The sequence below is a fragment of the Bos mutus genome, chromosome 5 (genome assembly GCF_027580195.1).
Source record: "Bos mutus isolate GX-2022 chromosome 5, NWIPB_WYAK_1.1, whole genome shotgun sequence".
In the NCBI taxonomy this organism is placed as follows: Eukaryota; Metazoa; Chordata; class Mammalia; order Artiodactyla; family Bovidae; genus Bos; species Bos mutus.
Window position 1 is genome coordinate 90,366,638 of NC_091621.1, and position 18,491 is coordinate 90,385,128.

Sequence of the window (18,491 nt, forward strand, 5' to 3'; positions counted from 1 at the left end):
TGGAGAGCTTTCTACTCAAAATCAGACTTCTCTAAGTGTCCTTCTCACAAGGCACAGATCTCAGGCAACTTTAAAAAAGAATTAGATGGCATTGGCAGCTGCATTATTACTCTGCATGCTAAGTTGCTTTAGTCATGTCCAACTCTGTGCTACCCTGTGGACTGTAGCCTGCCAGGCTCCTCTGTCCACCAGATTGTCTATGCAAGAATACTGGAGTGGGTTGCCATGCCCTTCTCCAGGGTATCTTCCCACCCAGGGATAGAACCCGTGTCTCTGTGTCTCTTGTATTGGCAGGTGGGTTCTTTACCACAAGTGACACCTGGAAAGCCTGCGTTATTACCGTGCAGTCCTTAAAAAGCTTCAGCACATGCCATTCTACTGACTTCCCAACCGCTCATCTTTTGTCAAAGAAGCTCTAACCCATGAAGACACCCTTTTTGAGTATGACAGGGGTGGTAATGAAAAGGAGACTACAGAGGTCTATTGTCAAATCGCAAACATTTCATCTCTGTCTAAAATGAGACAGATCATATGACATAATTTTTCCCTGACACTGTCTAGAATAAGCAGGAAAAGTACCTTTCTCTTTCAAAGTTCCTTACATCTGGGTTTCATTAAAGACAACTGACTATATCTTTTCAGCATGTTCATTTTATAAGCTCTGATTTTTTTTCTTCCTTTGGTAAAACAAATGCATTTCCAAATAAATTTAATTCCATGAAAGATTCCCAATGAGCTTTTGCAAATGTTGTGATCAAAGAAATCTGGTCTAGGGCCACAGGGGGGGTCTTATTTTTGTAGCTGAACAAGAAGTTTCTAATGGCAGCATGCACTTTTGGAAAAGCTAAAACATTTCAGGAAGGCATGAGCATGGGGCAGCCCACTGTTTGAACCCTGCCCTCACAGACCTATTAGACTCCTTTTGGAAGATGAGACTTTCTTCCTGGTGCTTGGTTAGATTTCCCTTTCCCATGTGGAAATTTTCAGGCCCTTACTTGGTATTTTGCTTCCTCTGTAACTAGTTAACACTAAAGCAGAGGTAGTTATAAATATTCAATTCCAGCATTTCAATGTTATTTCAATGTGGCATTGGTCATATTGACAACAATTATTAATATTTCTCAGATGACCTGTATGAACAAATATTTTTTAAATGGACTTGAACTGATCAGTAAACACAGGATATCCAGGTCCAAAGTAACATTGGGTTTAAATTTTGTATATTTAGTATTAAAGATCATTTAAAAAATTTTAATTGGAGGATAATTGCTTTACAATATTATGTTAGTTTCTGCCATACATCATCATGAATCAGCCATAGATATACATATGTCCCCTCCCTCCCAGCTCTCTAGGTTGTCACAGAGCACCAGGTTTGAGCTCCAAGTGTCATACAGCAAATTCCCACTGGCTATCTGTTTTACATATGGTAATCCACATGTTTCCATGTTACTCTTTCAATTCGTCCCTCCCTCTCCTTCCCCCACTGTGTCCACAAGCCTGGTCTCTATGTCTGTATCTCCACTGCTGCCCTGCAAATAGATTCATCAGTACCATCTTTCCAGGTTCCATATATATGCATTAACATACGGTTGTTTTTCTTAAAGATCATTTTTTAACAAAACATTGGAAAACAAATGCTGATGCTTTAGTTGATTAAACGATTTACATTAGTAGTAAAAACAGAGAGTTGTAATTTTAACATCCTCCTAAACATTTCCTAAACCAAAATTCTCCAGCAGTTCTCTGTTAGTAAAGTAGTTTAAAGAAACTGTCACCTCATTAGAACTGATTCAAACGTATTCTTTTTAATGGCTGAGTAATACTCCATTGTGTATATGTACCACAGCTTTCTAATGAGGTGGATGAAATTGGAGCCTATTATACAGAGTGAAGTAAGCCAGAAAGAAAAACACCAATACAGTATACTAACGCATATATATGGAATTTAGAAAAATGGTAGCAATAACCCTGTATGCGAGAGAGCAAAAGAGACACAGATGTATAGAACAGTCTTTTGGACTCTGTGGGAGAGGGAAGGGGGGGATGATTTGGGAGAATGGCATTGAAACGTGTATAATATCATATGTGAAATGAATCACCAGTCCAGGTTCGATGCATGATACAGGATGCTTGGGGCTGGTGCACTGGGATGACCCGGAGGGATGGTATAGGGACGGAGGTGGGAGGGGGGTTCAGGATGGGGAACACGTGTACACCCATGGCAGATTCATGTTGATGTATGGCAAAACCAATACAATATTGTAAAATAACTAGCCTCCAATTAAAATAAATAAATTTAAATTAAAAAAAAAAAGAAACTGTCCACCAATTGCTTTAACGTGTTTAGATATGAGTTTTGGAAACTCTACCAGGTCTGATATGATGGAGATTTGTCTAGGTGAATTTTTCTATTACTCAGGGACTAAACATTATAAAACAGTGGTTGAGGAAACTGTAGTATGTTATCATTAATTTTAAGAAATTTGTAGACTCAATTCTAGTTCTATTTTATAAGCCGTTTTGAAACAAAAAGGTCAAATGCTCCATCCTCATCCTCTGAAACTCATTTGTGACTTTCTTACTGAGCTTGAGTCTCCATCTTATCTTCTAGCTCATGGACTCCACTCTGCAGCACCGCCGACATTTCCTGAACAGTTTCTGAGTCTCTCTCACTGGCTGGAAAACAAGAATCTTTTCTTTTCTGGAAAAATAAATTATGGCATTAGACAATGAAGAGAACTGAGATTCAAGGCAGATTTTCTTTTTCAAGTGACCTCACTTGTTAATCTAACTACCTTAAAGCACTCTCCAGACATTATGATTTCTTCACCAAGCTGATGCCAGGATTCTAATGTGAATGTGTAAGTACCGACATAGCCAACACTGATACTGGCTAAGAATGTTAAACAAATCAAGATGAAGGTGTGTAGCACTCACTGGAAGCAACTCAAGAGACAGGGCGGTAACCCAGCATAGCTACCTTTATGATTACAACTTTCACATCTGGCCGACACTGCCTGTTAGAACGCTATGAGGTAATGTCTCCATAGTTACAAAGTTCCGGCCTCTGAACAATTGCTGTGTTAATACTGCACCTGTTTTGCAGTTTGCGCACATCAAATAACGTAACTTGCTTTTAAGAGAGCCGTTTCTCCTACCAGGCAAATTTTGTCATCAAAATGTTTGTTATCCTATTTTGAATTTCTGAGGGTTAAAGCTAGTATGCAAATTTGAGGAGAGTTACTCACTGTTCTGGAGGTGGGAGGGTTGGTTCATTTGTTTTGACAAATGCTTTTTGAGGACATGGCAACAGCTAGGCAACACAAACAGAAAACTTGTATATTTTGAGGCAAAAAGAAACCTATTGGTAGAAATAATGAAACCAAAGCCAGGAGTTCTAAATTCTTCTCCTAGTTATTCCAGCAATATGATTTAGAAGAGATCACTTAATTAAGATTCTACCTTGAGTAAAAGATCCGCATTTAATGTGTCATAATAATAATGGCATGGGGATACAATTAACACATATGAAAGTACATAATTGCGCATAGTAATAAGATATATTAATGATGATTACCAGATGAGTAAGTTCATTCAATAGATATTTAAACAAGCATTTACTATTACCAGGAACCATCAAGGTACTATGAACAAACAGTTCCTGCCTCAAGGAATAATGATAAAATATCTTCTAATTTAGATTAGAAAATGGTTTCCATCTTGGAATGATGCACAGTAGAATTTAAATAGCAATACAAAGGACAATGAAGAAAGTAACTATTTTAATAAAAGAAAAAGACAATAAGTATATCACATAATGATACAAGTAAACTTAAGGAGGGCAAACATTTGACTATATTTTCTTCTTCTCAGAGATGAAGGGAAATTCCTTATTATGCTTATGGGCCAATTAAATCAGCACAAAGAGATTTATAAATTTATATTTATGTTCAGAAAAGAATTAAAATGAATTTATTACTTTTTGCCACCATCCCAGTTTCCTTACATCTTCCTATGGGGATGGTTTCCTAGCTATTATACAATTTTGTACTTGAAATACATATATTCCCATGATGTTTTATCAGAAAACCTATTCACATTTTCCAATATTGTTTGGCGAAAGAAAAATCTGCCAATGGGAAAAAGATTGAAAAGCTTTAAAACTGTGAAGGTTTCAATAGTTATTCCCCACACAAGACGTTTTCTTTATCTACTTCCCAAGCTAGAACATATATGCAATTAAAATCAATTTCCTCTTTTGCTGCTGCTCAAACTAAGCCAGTAGTTTTCAAAAGGAGATGAAGTGAATCACAGGGAATTTTGTGAATATGCGGGGACATTGTTCAGGCTCCTCTGTCCATGGAATTCTCCGGGCAAGAATATTGGAGTGGGTAGCCATTCCCTTCTCCAGAGGGTCTTCCAGGGACTGAACCTGGGTCTCCCACATCACAGGCAGATTCTTTGCCGTCTGACCCATCAGGAAATCCCATGAAGGGACATTAATAGTAGTCATAAAGATTTGGTGGAGTGCTACTGGCATTTAGTGGACAGGATCCAGAAATGTTAGACTTTCTACAACATGGCAGATAATCCTCCTTGGTAAAGAATTTTCCCATGCACCATCTGACTTGCCAGACATTAATGGAGATGAAAAATAATTTATAATTATCTGAGTCTAAAGCCCAACTCTGTATTACATATAAGTGAAAAATATTTTTGTAACATTTTAATATTTACCAAATTTTCCAGGAAGTAACTATGCATTATTTACAGTGAGGGAAGATTATAGATTGGTTTGTTTAGACCTTTTCCAAAAGTTGTTCATCAGTTGGAAAAATTTGCATCATCAAAGGCAGTACCACTTGGTGTGTTCATGTGATATACCTTATCTGACATAGGTAATAACAGTAGCAACAATAACAAAATCAACATGAATCTGATGAATCTTCTAATTTACATAAAATACAGAGAACAGAAGAGCACGTTAGCTAATAGATCAAGATATTTAGAAGACAACCTGTGTAATTTGTGGATATAGCTTATATCTGAATTCAAGCAAACTAAAAAATGCAAAAGACATTGGAAATTTAAGTACACTGGATACTTAATAGTATTAAGGAGTAACTGTTACATATTTAAGGTGCATTATGGTATTATGTAGAAAAAATGGCAACCCATTCCAGTATTCTTACCTGGGGAATCTCATGGGTAGAGGAGCCTGGTGGGCTACAGTCCATGGGATTGCAAAAGAATCAGACATGACTTAGCAACAAAACAACCAATAATGGTATTATGACTGTATTTTTTAAAAAAGATTCCTTGTTTAGAGATACATCCTAAAACATTGTAGATAAAATGATATGATGTCTAGATTTGCTTGACAATAATGCAGAAAGTAGGGAGTGGATGGAGTTGTGGATGAAAAAGATGGGCAGTGACTTGTAATTGTTGAAGCTAGGTAATGGGTACATGGAGGTTTGCTATACATTTTGTTTATTTTTTTCTATAAATTTTGAAATTCTCTATAGTGAAAAGGGAAGGTCATTTGGGGATGTTGTAGACTCTGTATTCATTGGAAGGACTGATACTGAAGCTTCCGTCACCTGATGTGAACAGCTGACTCACTGGGAAATCCCTGATGTTGGGAAAGATTGAGGGCAAAAATAGAAGAGGGTATCAGAGGATGAGATGGCTGGATGGCGTCACCAATGAAATGGACATGAACTTGGGCAAACTTCGGGAGACAGTGAGGGACAGGGAAGCCTGGTGTGCTACAGTCCATGGAGTCGCAGAGTCGGACACGACTGGGCAACTGAACAATAGCAACAACAGACTTCTTACATTGATATCATCATCATGGCTGTCTCTAATTCAGGAAGGACAGAGTCAAGTTAGAGCTGAAAGGGAAAAGCAAAAACACTGTATATGAGGTTCACCAGTCTCACACAGGTCCTTTTACCACAGCTCTGGAAGATAGGAGTCTCCCCATTTGAGGAAGTGACAGTCCAGAGAGATGAAAATCTCTTCCAAGGCTATATGGCCACTGGATGGCTGAGCCAGGATTTGGTCTCACATCCATTTCTTACAAAATCTCCTTCACTCTACTCCCTGTTTCTCTGCTGTAATTACTGTCCAATAGCTTCCTAACTCCTTACTACTTCTCTGCCCCTGAACCAGCTCAGTCCTGATCTTTCTCTTTGCTATGGTCTCAGATCACTCTCTCCCATTGTCCAGATTCTGTGTCATTTCTCTTTGGCCATATCCTCTATTGGGAAGACATCTGAATTTTGCATGAGAAATTGAAAGAGTATTTTTAGGGCAAAATAAGATGATGATAACTGAGTTTTATATTGTGAGCTTTTACCTTGATTAAGAAAAAAAAACACCATATTCTGTAATCTAAAAAAAGTAGGCAAAACATTATATGTCCATAATTTTTTAAAAGTTGAAAGACACAAAGAACTGGCTTTATGCACTCTGGTCTTCTGTTTCCCCATATGGAGAACATTTGCACAGTAGGAGATTTTTATTAAATCAGTAATATAAATAAAATGTCTTGTGTGAATGAAGGTAGTATATACAAAGAGAGTTTTCTTCCCCTCTCAGGCCATGGATTGTAATTTCCAAATAGAGTATCATGTAATTGAAGATTACAATTTAAAACATGATTTTGCTCCACTATCTATGATTCAAAGAATTTGTATATCTGGGATACACTTTCACATTTGCACACATATTATAGTACAAATTCCTATTGTAAAGCATCTTGCTAGTCTAAAAATGTGCTGTATTGCTTCATATCCTTCACACAGATCCACATGTAAATAACACAGCCTTGAACAAAGATGTTATTATTTCACCTTGAAGTCAGGGTCACGTGAAGGTTCTACTGGAGGTGTTCACAGGAGAGGACAGAGGGCCAGTTATTAGGAGGTTCAAGTTTCAGATATCTTGCTCTGAATACCTTCATGGTCCTTCCCAATCACAAAATTCTATTGCCAAACAATACTAAGAACTCAGATTTGTTTACACGATACTAAATGTCAAACAATGGCTTGAATCCTCAAACATTCATATCAGTTTCAGCAACAGTTCATAAATAACTGCATAGATACATGTAATTACATGTAAAATAAATAAGTACATGTACTGAGGCTCAGCCTTTATCCATGAATCATTTCTATCCATGTTCTTTGGAGGAATAAAATATCTATTCTGAGACAGGGCATCTCAGACTTGTTCAGAAGGGCAGAGATCCAGAACATATGCTCTTATTTGCATAACATTTTCTTTGTTAAATATTTTCAAAAATACAAATCAATACATTTTTACTTCCTCTACACACTAATTTTATATACATTTTACTAGCAAAAAGAAATGTACCTATATTATTTGGATACCATATAAACTCACAACTACCAGCTCAAACATCTTAAAATAAAATATATCACCCAACAAAGTGCTCAACCAAGAGCAAATGATTGGTTTTGAGATTTCCTATTCATAGGAATTTGCAATTTCATTTTCTTCTCTCATCTACTAGCAACCTTAAGCAGGAAAGTGGTGTCTGGAGACAAGGACTTGTGAAAAATGATTGGAGAAAGAATTTGAATTGAGAATATGTGATCCATTAACATTTTTCCTTTGCAAACAGGGTAAAGGCAATCATTCAATATTACAGTCAAACGCTTGCTCTCTACAGCTTGGAACACTAGTGCCCCTTGGGAACAAGTGTGAGTAGCCATGGATTAAAGGAGTATGAAAGAGAGTTATTAGAAACCTGAATATGGGCTCTGCCTATGGTGTTAAGCACAAATATAAGATTGAATGGAGCCTCTCCCAACTCAGTGTGGAAGCACATCCAGGTAAGAAGGGGCTTCAATCCTGACTCACCCCTTCCTTCTTGGTTAGGGCACACATAACCAATTTTATCTGTGGTAGCTACTCTCAGCATTATTAATCATTGATGATAATGATGGCAATAGGTGGCAATAAGGGGTACAGTTTACTAAGGATGGATCAGTTACTCTTGAGAAATCCCTTGAGAATACTAGATACATAAATGAAGATGCTTTCATTATTCTCCTGACAATCTGAAGGTATTTTTGTTGTCATTCAGTTGCAAAGTTGTGTCCAACTCTTTGTGACCCCGTGGACTGTAGCATGCCAGGCTCCTCTGTCCTCTATCTCCCAGAGTTTGCTATTGAGCCGGTGATACTATCTAACCATTTAATTTGAAGTATAAACAAATGTAAATCGGTAAATTAAATGTAAGTTGTTTAGCAGATTTTCTCCTCCTGTGCTAATGAAACAGGAGAAGAAATTGAGAGAATCCTAAGGGTATAAGAACCCTGAGGTTTGCACTATGTCTTTTGCAAGAGAAGGACACTTCTGACCTTCACTAAGAACAGAAAAGAAATTACTGGGGTGGATAATACTGTGTTTGAAGCTATCCTGTGTCATTTATTTGAGACCCTGTATATCAGAAAGAGGGGAGAAAGCAGACATCTGAGATGGAATGAGAAAATTCCTGCAGTGTTAGGAAACAGAAGTCCCTGAAGACCTTTGGCCATGTGTAGATTAGTAGAAGAAAGACAAGCTGGACATTTTTACATGCTGGAAATTTTCTTTGGCTGTTCTATTAGCCTTAGTTTTATGGTTACTGTTCTGTGTTCATGTTTGTCTCTCTGTTAATTTTCAGAGTGAATACTTTTACAACTCAGAGCCATAATTAATACTGAATACTACTACTACTGCTAGCTATCATTTAACATGTATTTCCTATTTGTGTTATGTATATTATAGGCTTACCAGGTGGCACAGTGGTAAAGAATCTGCCTGCCAATGAAGGAGACTCAGGAGATGTGGGTTTGATCCCTAGGTGGGGAAGATCCCCTGGAGGAGGAAATGGTAACCCACTCCAGTATTCTTGCCAGGACAATCCCATGGACAGAGGAGCCTGGCAGGGCTACAGTCCATGGGATCACAAAGAGTCAGACAAGACTGAGCATGCACACACACATGCACTCTATGTATATTATTTCATTGCATCCTTTTAAGGATGTAATATTATCCATCTTTCACAGATGAGGAAACTGACAATTAGAGCAGTCAGGTAACTGCCCAGAGTCACACAGCAGAACCAAGGCCAGGGTTCAGGTCTATCTGAATTTTGGGACTGGATTTTTGATCATTACATTTCTTCTGAAAAATATTGAGCACCACTGTTTACAAGACAGTTGGACAGATACTTTATAATATAAATGAATTGCAGACACGTTCCTTGCTCTTCTGGAATTTATTCTTTTGATGAGACAATAATATCTGCGGGTATGAAAAAATAATGCATTATAGAATGTGATAAAAATCAAAGGATAGTTCTGTTAAGAGCTAGAAGAACTCAGAGAAGAATTAGTAGGAAAGCCTTCACAGAAGACATGGGATATGCAGTATGTGTGCACCTCAAAGGATAGATAAGATTTTGAAAAGCAGAGAACAGGAAGGAAGATATTATTTTGTTCTTTCATGCATGCATTCACTCAACAGAGACATATTAATTACTTGTTGTGACTTGACAGTACTAAATGTACTTTTTCTGCGAGCATCCAAATCCAGGATAGGCATGGTATAGGCTGGGGCAGAGAGATGACCTGAGTGTGCAGTGCTAGAGTGTGCAGTGGTAGAGTCAGATACATAGTGGAGACCAGATCAGAGATGGCTGTGAACCCAGACCAAGGAGTAGAATACACTCTCAGTATGCACTACGTGGGTTTCCCTGGTGGCTTTGTGGAAAGAATCCACCTGCCAATGCAGGAGATGATGGTTTGCTCCCTGGGTCAGGAAGACCCCCTGGAGAAGGAAATGGCAGCCCACTCCAGTATTCTTGCCTGGAGAATCCCATGGACAGAGGAGCCTGCTGGGCTACAGTTCAAGGGGTCACAAAAGAGTTGGACATGCCTTAAGGACTAAACAACAACAATGTCAATAGTTAGATTAATTACAGAATATTTCATTGGTTGACATGACTGACTCGATGGACATGAGTTTGAACAAGCTCTGGGAGTTGGTGATGGACAGGGAGGCCAGGCATGCTACAGTACACGGGGTCACAAAGAGTTGGACACAACTGAGTGACTGAGGATATTTCAGGAGTTTCTTGGTTCTATTTATATGTAAGAATATGTGTGTTTTTCTTTTTCTTTTTTGGATTCATAGGCGCTGTTTATTCCAGATCAAATTTCTTTGCTGGATTTATGTATTACAAATATATTCTCTCAGATTATAATTTATATTTTCTCTCTCTGAAAGATGCATTTTATGAGTAGAGCATATGTGTCCTTGTGCCATTACCACACTATCTTAAGGTAACTTTGTAGTATATTTTGTGTTGTTGTTTTAGTCTCTAAGTTGTGTCCTACTCTTTGAGACCCCCATGGACTAAGCCCACAGGCTCCTCTGTCCATGGAATTTCCTAGGAAAGAATACTGGAATGGGTTACCATTTCTTTCTCCAGGGGATCTTCCCTCATCTCCTGCATGGGCAGGCAGATTCTTTACCACTGAGCCACTTGCAAAGCCCCAGTATTGTATACAAGTCTTTCAAAAAAATTTAATAGTATCATGACCATTCTAGATTCTTTGATTTCCATGTGAATTTTTAGAATAATCTTGTCAATTATGGGCTTCCCTTGTGGCTCAGCTGGTAAAGAATCCACCTGCAATGCAGGAGACCTGGCTTCGATCCCTGGGTTGGGAAGATCTCTTGGAGAAGAGAAAGGCTCCCCCTCCAGTATTCTGGCCTGGAGAATTCCATGGACTATATAGTTCTTGGAGTCACAAAGAGTTGGACACAACTGAGCGACTTTCACTTTCACTTTGTCAATTGTGAAAATACCAGCTTAGATTTTGTTTGGGGTTGCACTGACTGTACGGGTCAATTTGGAAAGAATGGATTACCTGCAGTCTTCCTTTCCGGTAATAGTCTCGTCAGGTTTTGGTATGAAGGTTATGCTGGTCTCTGAAATAAAAGCAAAAATAAACAAATGGAACTTAATTAAACTTTAAATTTTTACTCAGCAGAAGAAACCATCAACAAAATGAAAATACAACCTATAGAATGGGAGAAAATATTCACAAATGACAATGAACAAAGTGTTAATATCCAAAAATATATAAACAGCTCATACAACTCAAAATCAAAAAACAAATAACCCACTAAAAATGGGCAGAAGACCTGAATAGATATTTTTCCAAAGAATACATACAGATGGCTAACAGGTTCATGAAAACATGCTCAATATTGCTAATTATTAGAGAGATGCAAATCAAATCAACAATGAGCTATTGTATATACCTATAAGAATGACTATCATTAAAAAGTTTACAGATAACAAATGTTGGGAAGGATGTGGGGGGAAAGGGAACACCTGTGCACTGTTGGTGGGGAATGTAAATTGGTTCAGTCACTGTGGAAAACTGTATGGAGGGTTCTAAAAAACTAAAAATAGAACTCTCAGATGATCCAGCAATTCCACTCCTGGGTATGTATCTGGAAAAGATGAAAACACTGATTTGTAAGAATACATGCATCCCAATGTTCCTTAGCAGCACTATTTACAATAGCCAATATATGGAAGTAAGTCAAGTGTCCAAGAATGGATGAATGGATACATAAGATGTGTTTTATACACACACACACACATACACATATATATTCACACACACACACACAATAGAATATTACTCAGCCATAAATGAGCTTCCCACATAGCTTAGTCAGTAAAGAATCCACCTGCAATGCAGAAGTCTGTGTGCAATGCAGGAGACCTGGGTTTGATCCCTGAGTTGGGATACAATATTACCTATATGTGGAATCTAAAAAATAATACAAATGAATGTATGTAGCAAAATAGAAACAGACTCACTGATTTAGAAAACAAACTAGTGGTTACCAGTGGGGAAGAGGGAGGGGCAAGTTAGGGGAAAGGGGTTAAAAGATAAAAACTACTATGTATAAAATAAGTAAGCATCAATAATACATTGTACAACACAGGTAATTATAGCCATTACCTTGTCCAAAAAGAGAAAAGAAAGATTATGTTGGTCTCTTAAAACAAGTTGGTAAATGTTTTCTCTTTTTCCATTGTTCAGGATTGGCATTATGATTTCCTTATGTCCTGTGTAGCATTTATTCATGAAATATTTTGGACTTTACTTACTGGGCAGTAATAGTTATATGGCTGATTATATTTTCTATTTCTTCCTCATTGATTTCTGGTAAGCTGTGTTTTCCTATAGTCTCTTTGATGTTAGTGGAATCCATGATGTTCTCCTCTTCATTACTGATACTGGTTATTTAGCTCTTCTATATATTTTTCCCCTCATTAATTTGCTCAGTCTTTTTAAAGAACCAAGCACTGGCTTTTGATTCTCTTTATTATACATTTTAAAATTTTCTTTGGGTTCAGTTTTCTATTATTTTTGTGAGTATTTGAGATGGATAGTTAGATAATTACATCATATTTTTATTTTCTAATATAGGCAGAACTTTATTCCATAAATATTACTATTCAGTATTTTCATTATCATTTATTTAAATATGTATTTTTAAATTTACATAGTTTTTTAGATAGCTGTTGCTTAATTTCCAAATATATAAAGATTTTCAAGTTATTTTTTGTTAGTAAGTTTTAATTAAATCCCTCTGTGGCCAGAGTTCATACTTTGAATAATTTATTTGAAATTTTATTACCTCATGGAAAGCATATGGTCTATTTTTGTAAAGTTTTTTTATTGCTTTTGAAAGAAGTGTATATTCTGAATTTGTTGAGTATAGGGTTTTATATGTCTCAATTAAAGTAACAGCAATAATTGTGTTATTTTTATCCTCATTGATTTTTTTCCTACTTATAAAAATTATAGACAGTGAAGATTCATCAATTTTTTGCAGATTTTGTCTTTATTTTACATTCCTGCCAATAGTGTGAAAGGATTCCCTTTTTCCAGCATCTTCACTAACACTTGTTATTGCTTGTCTTTTTGACAAAAACCATCTCCAGGTGTGAAGTGATATCTCATTGTGGTTTTGATTTGCGTTTCTCTAATGGATTAGTGATATTGAGCATCTTTTCACATATCTCTTGGCCATCTGTATGTCTTCTTTGGGAAAATGTTTATTCAGGTCTTTTTGCCTTTTTTTTTAAAAACTAGATTATATCTATGTGTGTGTGTGTGAGTATTGGAGAAAGAAAAAGTGAAAGTGTTAGTCATTCAGTTTTGTCCACCTCTTTGTGACCCAATGGACTATAGCCTGCCAGGCTCCTCTGTTCATGGGACTCTCCAGACAAGAATACTGGAGTGGGTAGCCATTCCTTTCTACAGGGGATCTTCCTGACCCAGGGATTGAACCCAACTCTCCTGCGTTGCAGGCAGACTCTACTGTTTGAACCACCAGGGAAGGAAACGGCAACCCACTCCAGTATTCTTGCTCGGAAAACCCCATGGATAGTGGAGCCTGGTGGCCTACAGTCCATAGGGTCACAAAAGAGTCAGACAGAAGTCAGCAAATAACTAACAACCATATATATCTTTCCCTATTGAGTAGTGTAAGTTCCTTATATCTATTATTTCTTAGTGTTAGGCACCTGTCTTGTTTCCTCATATTTCTGAGTACTCTTGATTAACAATTATAGTTTATGAAAAAAAATTATAGATCTAATTTAGACCTAAGATGATATATTCCTTTAGAGAATATCTAGTTGATGGCTGGGGACACAGAAAGTCCATATTAACTTAATTAATTCAATTAGGACTTACGACAGTTTGGAGCTGGGTTTCTGTTTCATTGAAGGCCAGTCTCTGTCTGGTCTATTCTTACTCCTAGGTTGGACTTTCAAGGTTCCAACAAGAATCTGGAAGGAGATGTTACTAGTTATTCTCTTTGTTGGGCCTTGACCTCCAACTTTTGTCCTCTGTATCCATAAATCTGTAAAATCTCTGTTTATTCTCTCAACCAGTTCTTCCTAAAATAACCTGACAAATTTAGGGCAAATCTGACTTTACAGATTAGTTATCTTTCTGGGTCTTTTTCATTCTTCTGTATCTTGGAAACACAATGCTTGACTGACTTGATCACATTTTGGTCTCTTTAGTTCTATTACAATTCCCTAGTTTTTCTATTTGTTTTCAGTAGGAGAATTAGTCCAAATTACCTGGGCAGCCCTTACTAAATCCTGATTCTCATATTGCTTAAATAAAATATTTGTATGTCTTTTGGCTCAACTCTTTACAATGTATATTGGAGTCAACAAAAGAAATATTCCCTTTGGTATTGTGCTTAGACAAAAGAACTGGTCCTATAGCTTATAGGTTCCATGACAAATTCAAGGTGAAATTAAATTTATTTTGCTACTTGGCAATTTTTATTTGGCCTCATTATAGTTTTTCTTTCTTTCTTTCTTTTTTTAGCTACCTCACTCTTTCTGCTTTCAGAGAGTGTGTTATGCAAATTTAATTAGAAAATGCCTGTGAAAGTTCTTTGTAAATATTTAAAGAAAAATGCATGTATAAGGTGGTATTACTATTCTAGACTCAAAATCATTTATCTTGTAAAAACCTTGTGCACATAGATTAGCAGCACCTCTGAGAAGGTCTTGGTGAACTGTTCTCTGCAGAAGTGTTGTGCTTCATTGAATGATGACAAGTGATTTAATCAGACCTTCTCCTGGGAAGAAGGATCACAAAGTAAACAAAGCGTAATGTTCATCTGCATGTGAAATAAGTAAGATTAAGTAATGTGTCAAAATCATACACCTTATGCTCCATGGGAAAGATAAAGCTAGTACACAGCAGCATAAACTGAATCCATGACCCTCTGACTCTAATCCCATGGCCTAAAATAGAAGCAATAAGACACTGAAGATTAGAGAAAATTCTTTTCAAAGACAACACTTCAAAGATTTGAAAATCAAAAAGAAAAACTCTCAACTCTGAGTTTCTATGCTCAGAGTTCCTTCCCCGCCTCTCCTTCCCTCCTTCCTTCCTTCCTTCCATAGCCAAGTATCTTTGAGGGGAAAAAACTATATTGCTTTCATTTCCTTACTGCTCACTCATGTTATATCCACTGTGGTATGATTTGTTCACTCATGCTTGCTCTTAGGGGTCACAATGACCTCCTAGTAGACCATCTAATGGTTTTATTCCTTCTCTGTTTCTGTATGACATCTGTCATTCTCTCCTGTCCTCCTTCCCTCCAAATTCTTGTCCAACTCCCCTTCCTCCTCTTTTTCTCCACGTTCAGAGGATCCCTTTGTGTCAGTCCTTGGATCTTCCCTCTGTTTGCCTTTTCCCTTTCCTACTTCTTTCAACAATTTCACTTAAAGAAAAAAAAAAAAAATACTTGCAACCATTGTATCTATTTAGGGGTTTCCCAGGTAGTGCAGTGGTAAAGAATCTGCCTGCCAATGCGGAAGATGCAAAAGACTCAGGTTCAATCCCCGGGTCAGGAAGATCCCCTGGAGGAGGAAATGGCAACCTGCTCCAGTATTCTTGCCTGGAAAAATTACAGACAGAGGATCCTGGCAAGCTACAGTGCAGGGAGTTTCAAAGAGCTGGACATGACTGAGCACACACACACTGTATCTTCATGACTTTAAAATCTCTTGTTTATGCTCTCTTCTTAAACTAATGGAGCAATTTCAACTACCTACTGATGGTTTCAACTGCCTACTGATGGTTTCAACTGCCTACTGATGGTTTCAGATTTTTCCAACCCTACTCAAGCTACCCATAATTGTTCTAGAATTAATGAGGGCTTCCCTGGTGGTCCAGTGGTTACGAATCTGCCTTGCAATGCAGGGGACACTGGTTTGATCCCTAGTCTGGGAATATCCCACATGCCATGGGGCAACTATGCCCAAGTGCCACAATTGCCAAGCCTGCACTCTGGAGCCCGGGAGCCACAACTACTGAAGCCATGCGCCTAGAGTCCACACTGTTCAGCAAGACAAGCACCACGAGAAGTCCGCACACCTTGACTATAGAGTATCCCCCGCTCTCCACAACTAGAGAAGGCCCACGCACAGCAACAAAGGCACAAACAAAGCGTAGTCAAAAATAAAATATATATATATATGTATATATTTAGAAAAAATGAGAACTCAGGCTGGCAGTAGATATCAGTTACCTTCTCTGTAAACAAACATGGACTAGAAGTAATGTAATCCTTTGACTTCTTTATGCCTGATGTAAGGGTGCTTTGAAATTAACAGACCCCTAGAGAGGTGGAGAGCATAACATTTCAGTCTTCCATTGAAAGACCACAAAGCTCCAGCCAGAAGCCTCTTTGGCTGATCCTTCCACCTAAGTCTCTGATGCCCAACTTTTATACCAGTTTGTCTAGTGATAGAATGGGGATTAAAAGTCAACTTCGTACCCTAGGAAACTGGTAACTAGTGATGGGGGAAGAACTGGTTTCGATCAATGCTTTTAGCCTGTTGTGCTGTGCTGTGCTCAGTCTCTCAGTCGTGTTCAACTCTTTGTGACCCCATGGACTGTAGCCCACCAGGCTCCTCTGTCCATGGGGATTCACCAGGCAAGAACACTGAAGTGGGTTGCCATGCCCTCCTACAGGGGATCTTCCCAACCCAGGGATCAAACCCAGGTCTCCCACATTGCAGGTGGACTCTTTACCATCTGAGCCACCAGGAAATCCTAAGAATACTGGAGTGGGTAGCCTATCCCTTCTCCAAGGGATCTTCCTGGTCCAGGAATTGAACCAGGGCTTCCTGCATTACAGGCAGATTTTTTACCAGCTGAGCTACCAGAGAAGCCCCCTTTAGCATAAATCAGTCCTTTTCCTTGTGGTTTAGATTTGCTCTCAGTCTCTCTCATTGGGCACTGAAAGGTCTTCCTTGATGAGAATGAATCTCCCCATACTTCATAAGTCACCAAGGTCCATGTATGAGGATCACTTTTTGTATATCATGGTACCTCACTGAACCATATTTGAGTTTGAAGCACTCTGGTCTAAGATTATCCCTCCATGGGCACTAGCCTTACCATTGATTACATCCTACAATTGCTTGGCCCTTTCTCCTAAACTCTTACTCTGCTGGTACAGACAGTATTAGGACACTTATAATTAAGCTCATTAGCACAGGACCTTAATGTCCCATATTCTCTTGTGCTCACTATTTCTTCTAGTATTACTTTCTCCTAGACACTCAATACCCAAATCACTGCCTCATCTTTGACAACTATTTCTCCATTGTTAGGGACTTCCCTGGTGACTCAGATGGTAAAGTGTCTGCCTACAATGCAGGAGACCCAGGTTCAATCCCTGGGTTGGAAAGATCTCCTGGAGAAGGAAATGGCAACCCACTCCAGTATTCTTGCCTGGAAAATCCCATCGATGGAGGAGCCTGGTAAGCTACAGCCCACAGAGTCTCAGAGTCGGACATGATTGAGCGACTTCACCTTCACTTTCCTCCTTTGTTAGAACTTCAGTAAACCATCTACCAGGCTATTGTATTCTATGTCCATGACAACTCTCACTGAGTCCTTCATTATCTAGCTAAAACAAAGCACTCAGTTTTATCTCTCTTATCACTTGCCTTTAGACTTCTGATGATCTGTGTAGTATCTGTGCACGTGCCCCTGGCTTTCCCACATCCTTGCCTTTGTTCTGATGATTCCCACTGATAATCATCAGCCTTCCCAACAAGGCTTATGCCTCTAAAAAGTTATTCTGTTTTCAAAACCAGTTTTCTCAGCTGTAAAATGGAATTTACATTGATTTCATAGAGGACTACATAAAATAATGTAACTAAAGGAGGAGGAGGCATGGCAAAGGGGAGGGTTTGGCAACCCACTCTAGTATCCTTGCCTGGAGAATCCCATGGCCAGAGGAGCCTGGAAGGCTAAAGTCCATGGGGTCACAAAGAGTCAGACATGACTGAGTGACAAAGTGCACAAAGCACTTTAAATGATAATCCTTATTACTTTCCCCCTTAATATTGTAGTGCATATCATCCATAAAGTATTTTTTGATTCTCCCAGACTAGAAATGATTTCTTTCTCTCCTGAATATCATGGGATAGCTTTTCCATTCCTTTCCCCTGGTATTATCACTTTCTATATTACATTACAGTTATTTAGCACATCCCTTATCCAATCATAACAGACTCAAAGCTCCCTTAAGTCAGGGGCCATTTCTTGGGCGTATTTTTTCCTTCCCCAGTGCATAGCATAGATAACCTTATAAATATTTGCAAAAGAAAATGAACAAATTCACCACAGTGGTAATTATAGCATTATAATAATATTTACTCAAAAGTTATATCTTGATGAAATTACAAATGAACAAATCCCATTATATCCACAAATTGCACAGTGAATCATTCATGTGGAGGATGATTACCTGGATCTTTTGGAGAGGTCTGGCAGGCTCTGAAAGACAAGTGAAGACCTGAAGAAGGCAGTGTTGCTGCT

The 18,491-nt window shown here is 38.2% G+C and overlaps 1 protein-coding gene across 1 annotated transcript in view; it reads right to left on the reverse strand.

The window, feature by feature from the left end:
* The window catches only part of LMNTD1 (lamin tail domain containing 1), a 486,411-nt gene that overhangs the window by 53,278 nt on the left and 414,642 nt on the right, over positions 1 to 18,491 (reverse strand). The window contains exons 4-5 of the mRNA XM_070371229.1: positions 10,959 to 11,019; positions 2,586 to 2,704 (exon numbers count right to left, since the gene is read on the reverse strand). Of these exons, the coding sequence (XP_070227330.1) occupies positions 2,586 to 2,647 (62 nt within the window). The 5' untranslated portion in view covers positions 2,648 to 2,704; positions 10,959 to 11,019. The remainder of the gene's footprint in view (positions 1 to 2,585; positions 2,705 to 10,958; positions 11,020 to 18,491) is intronic.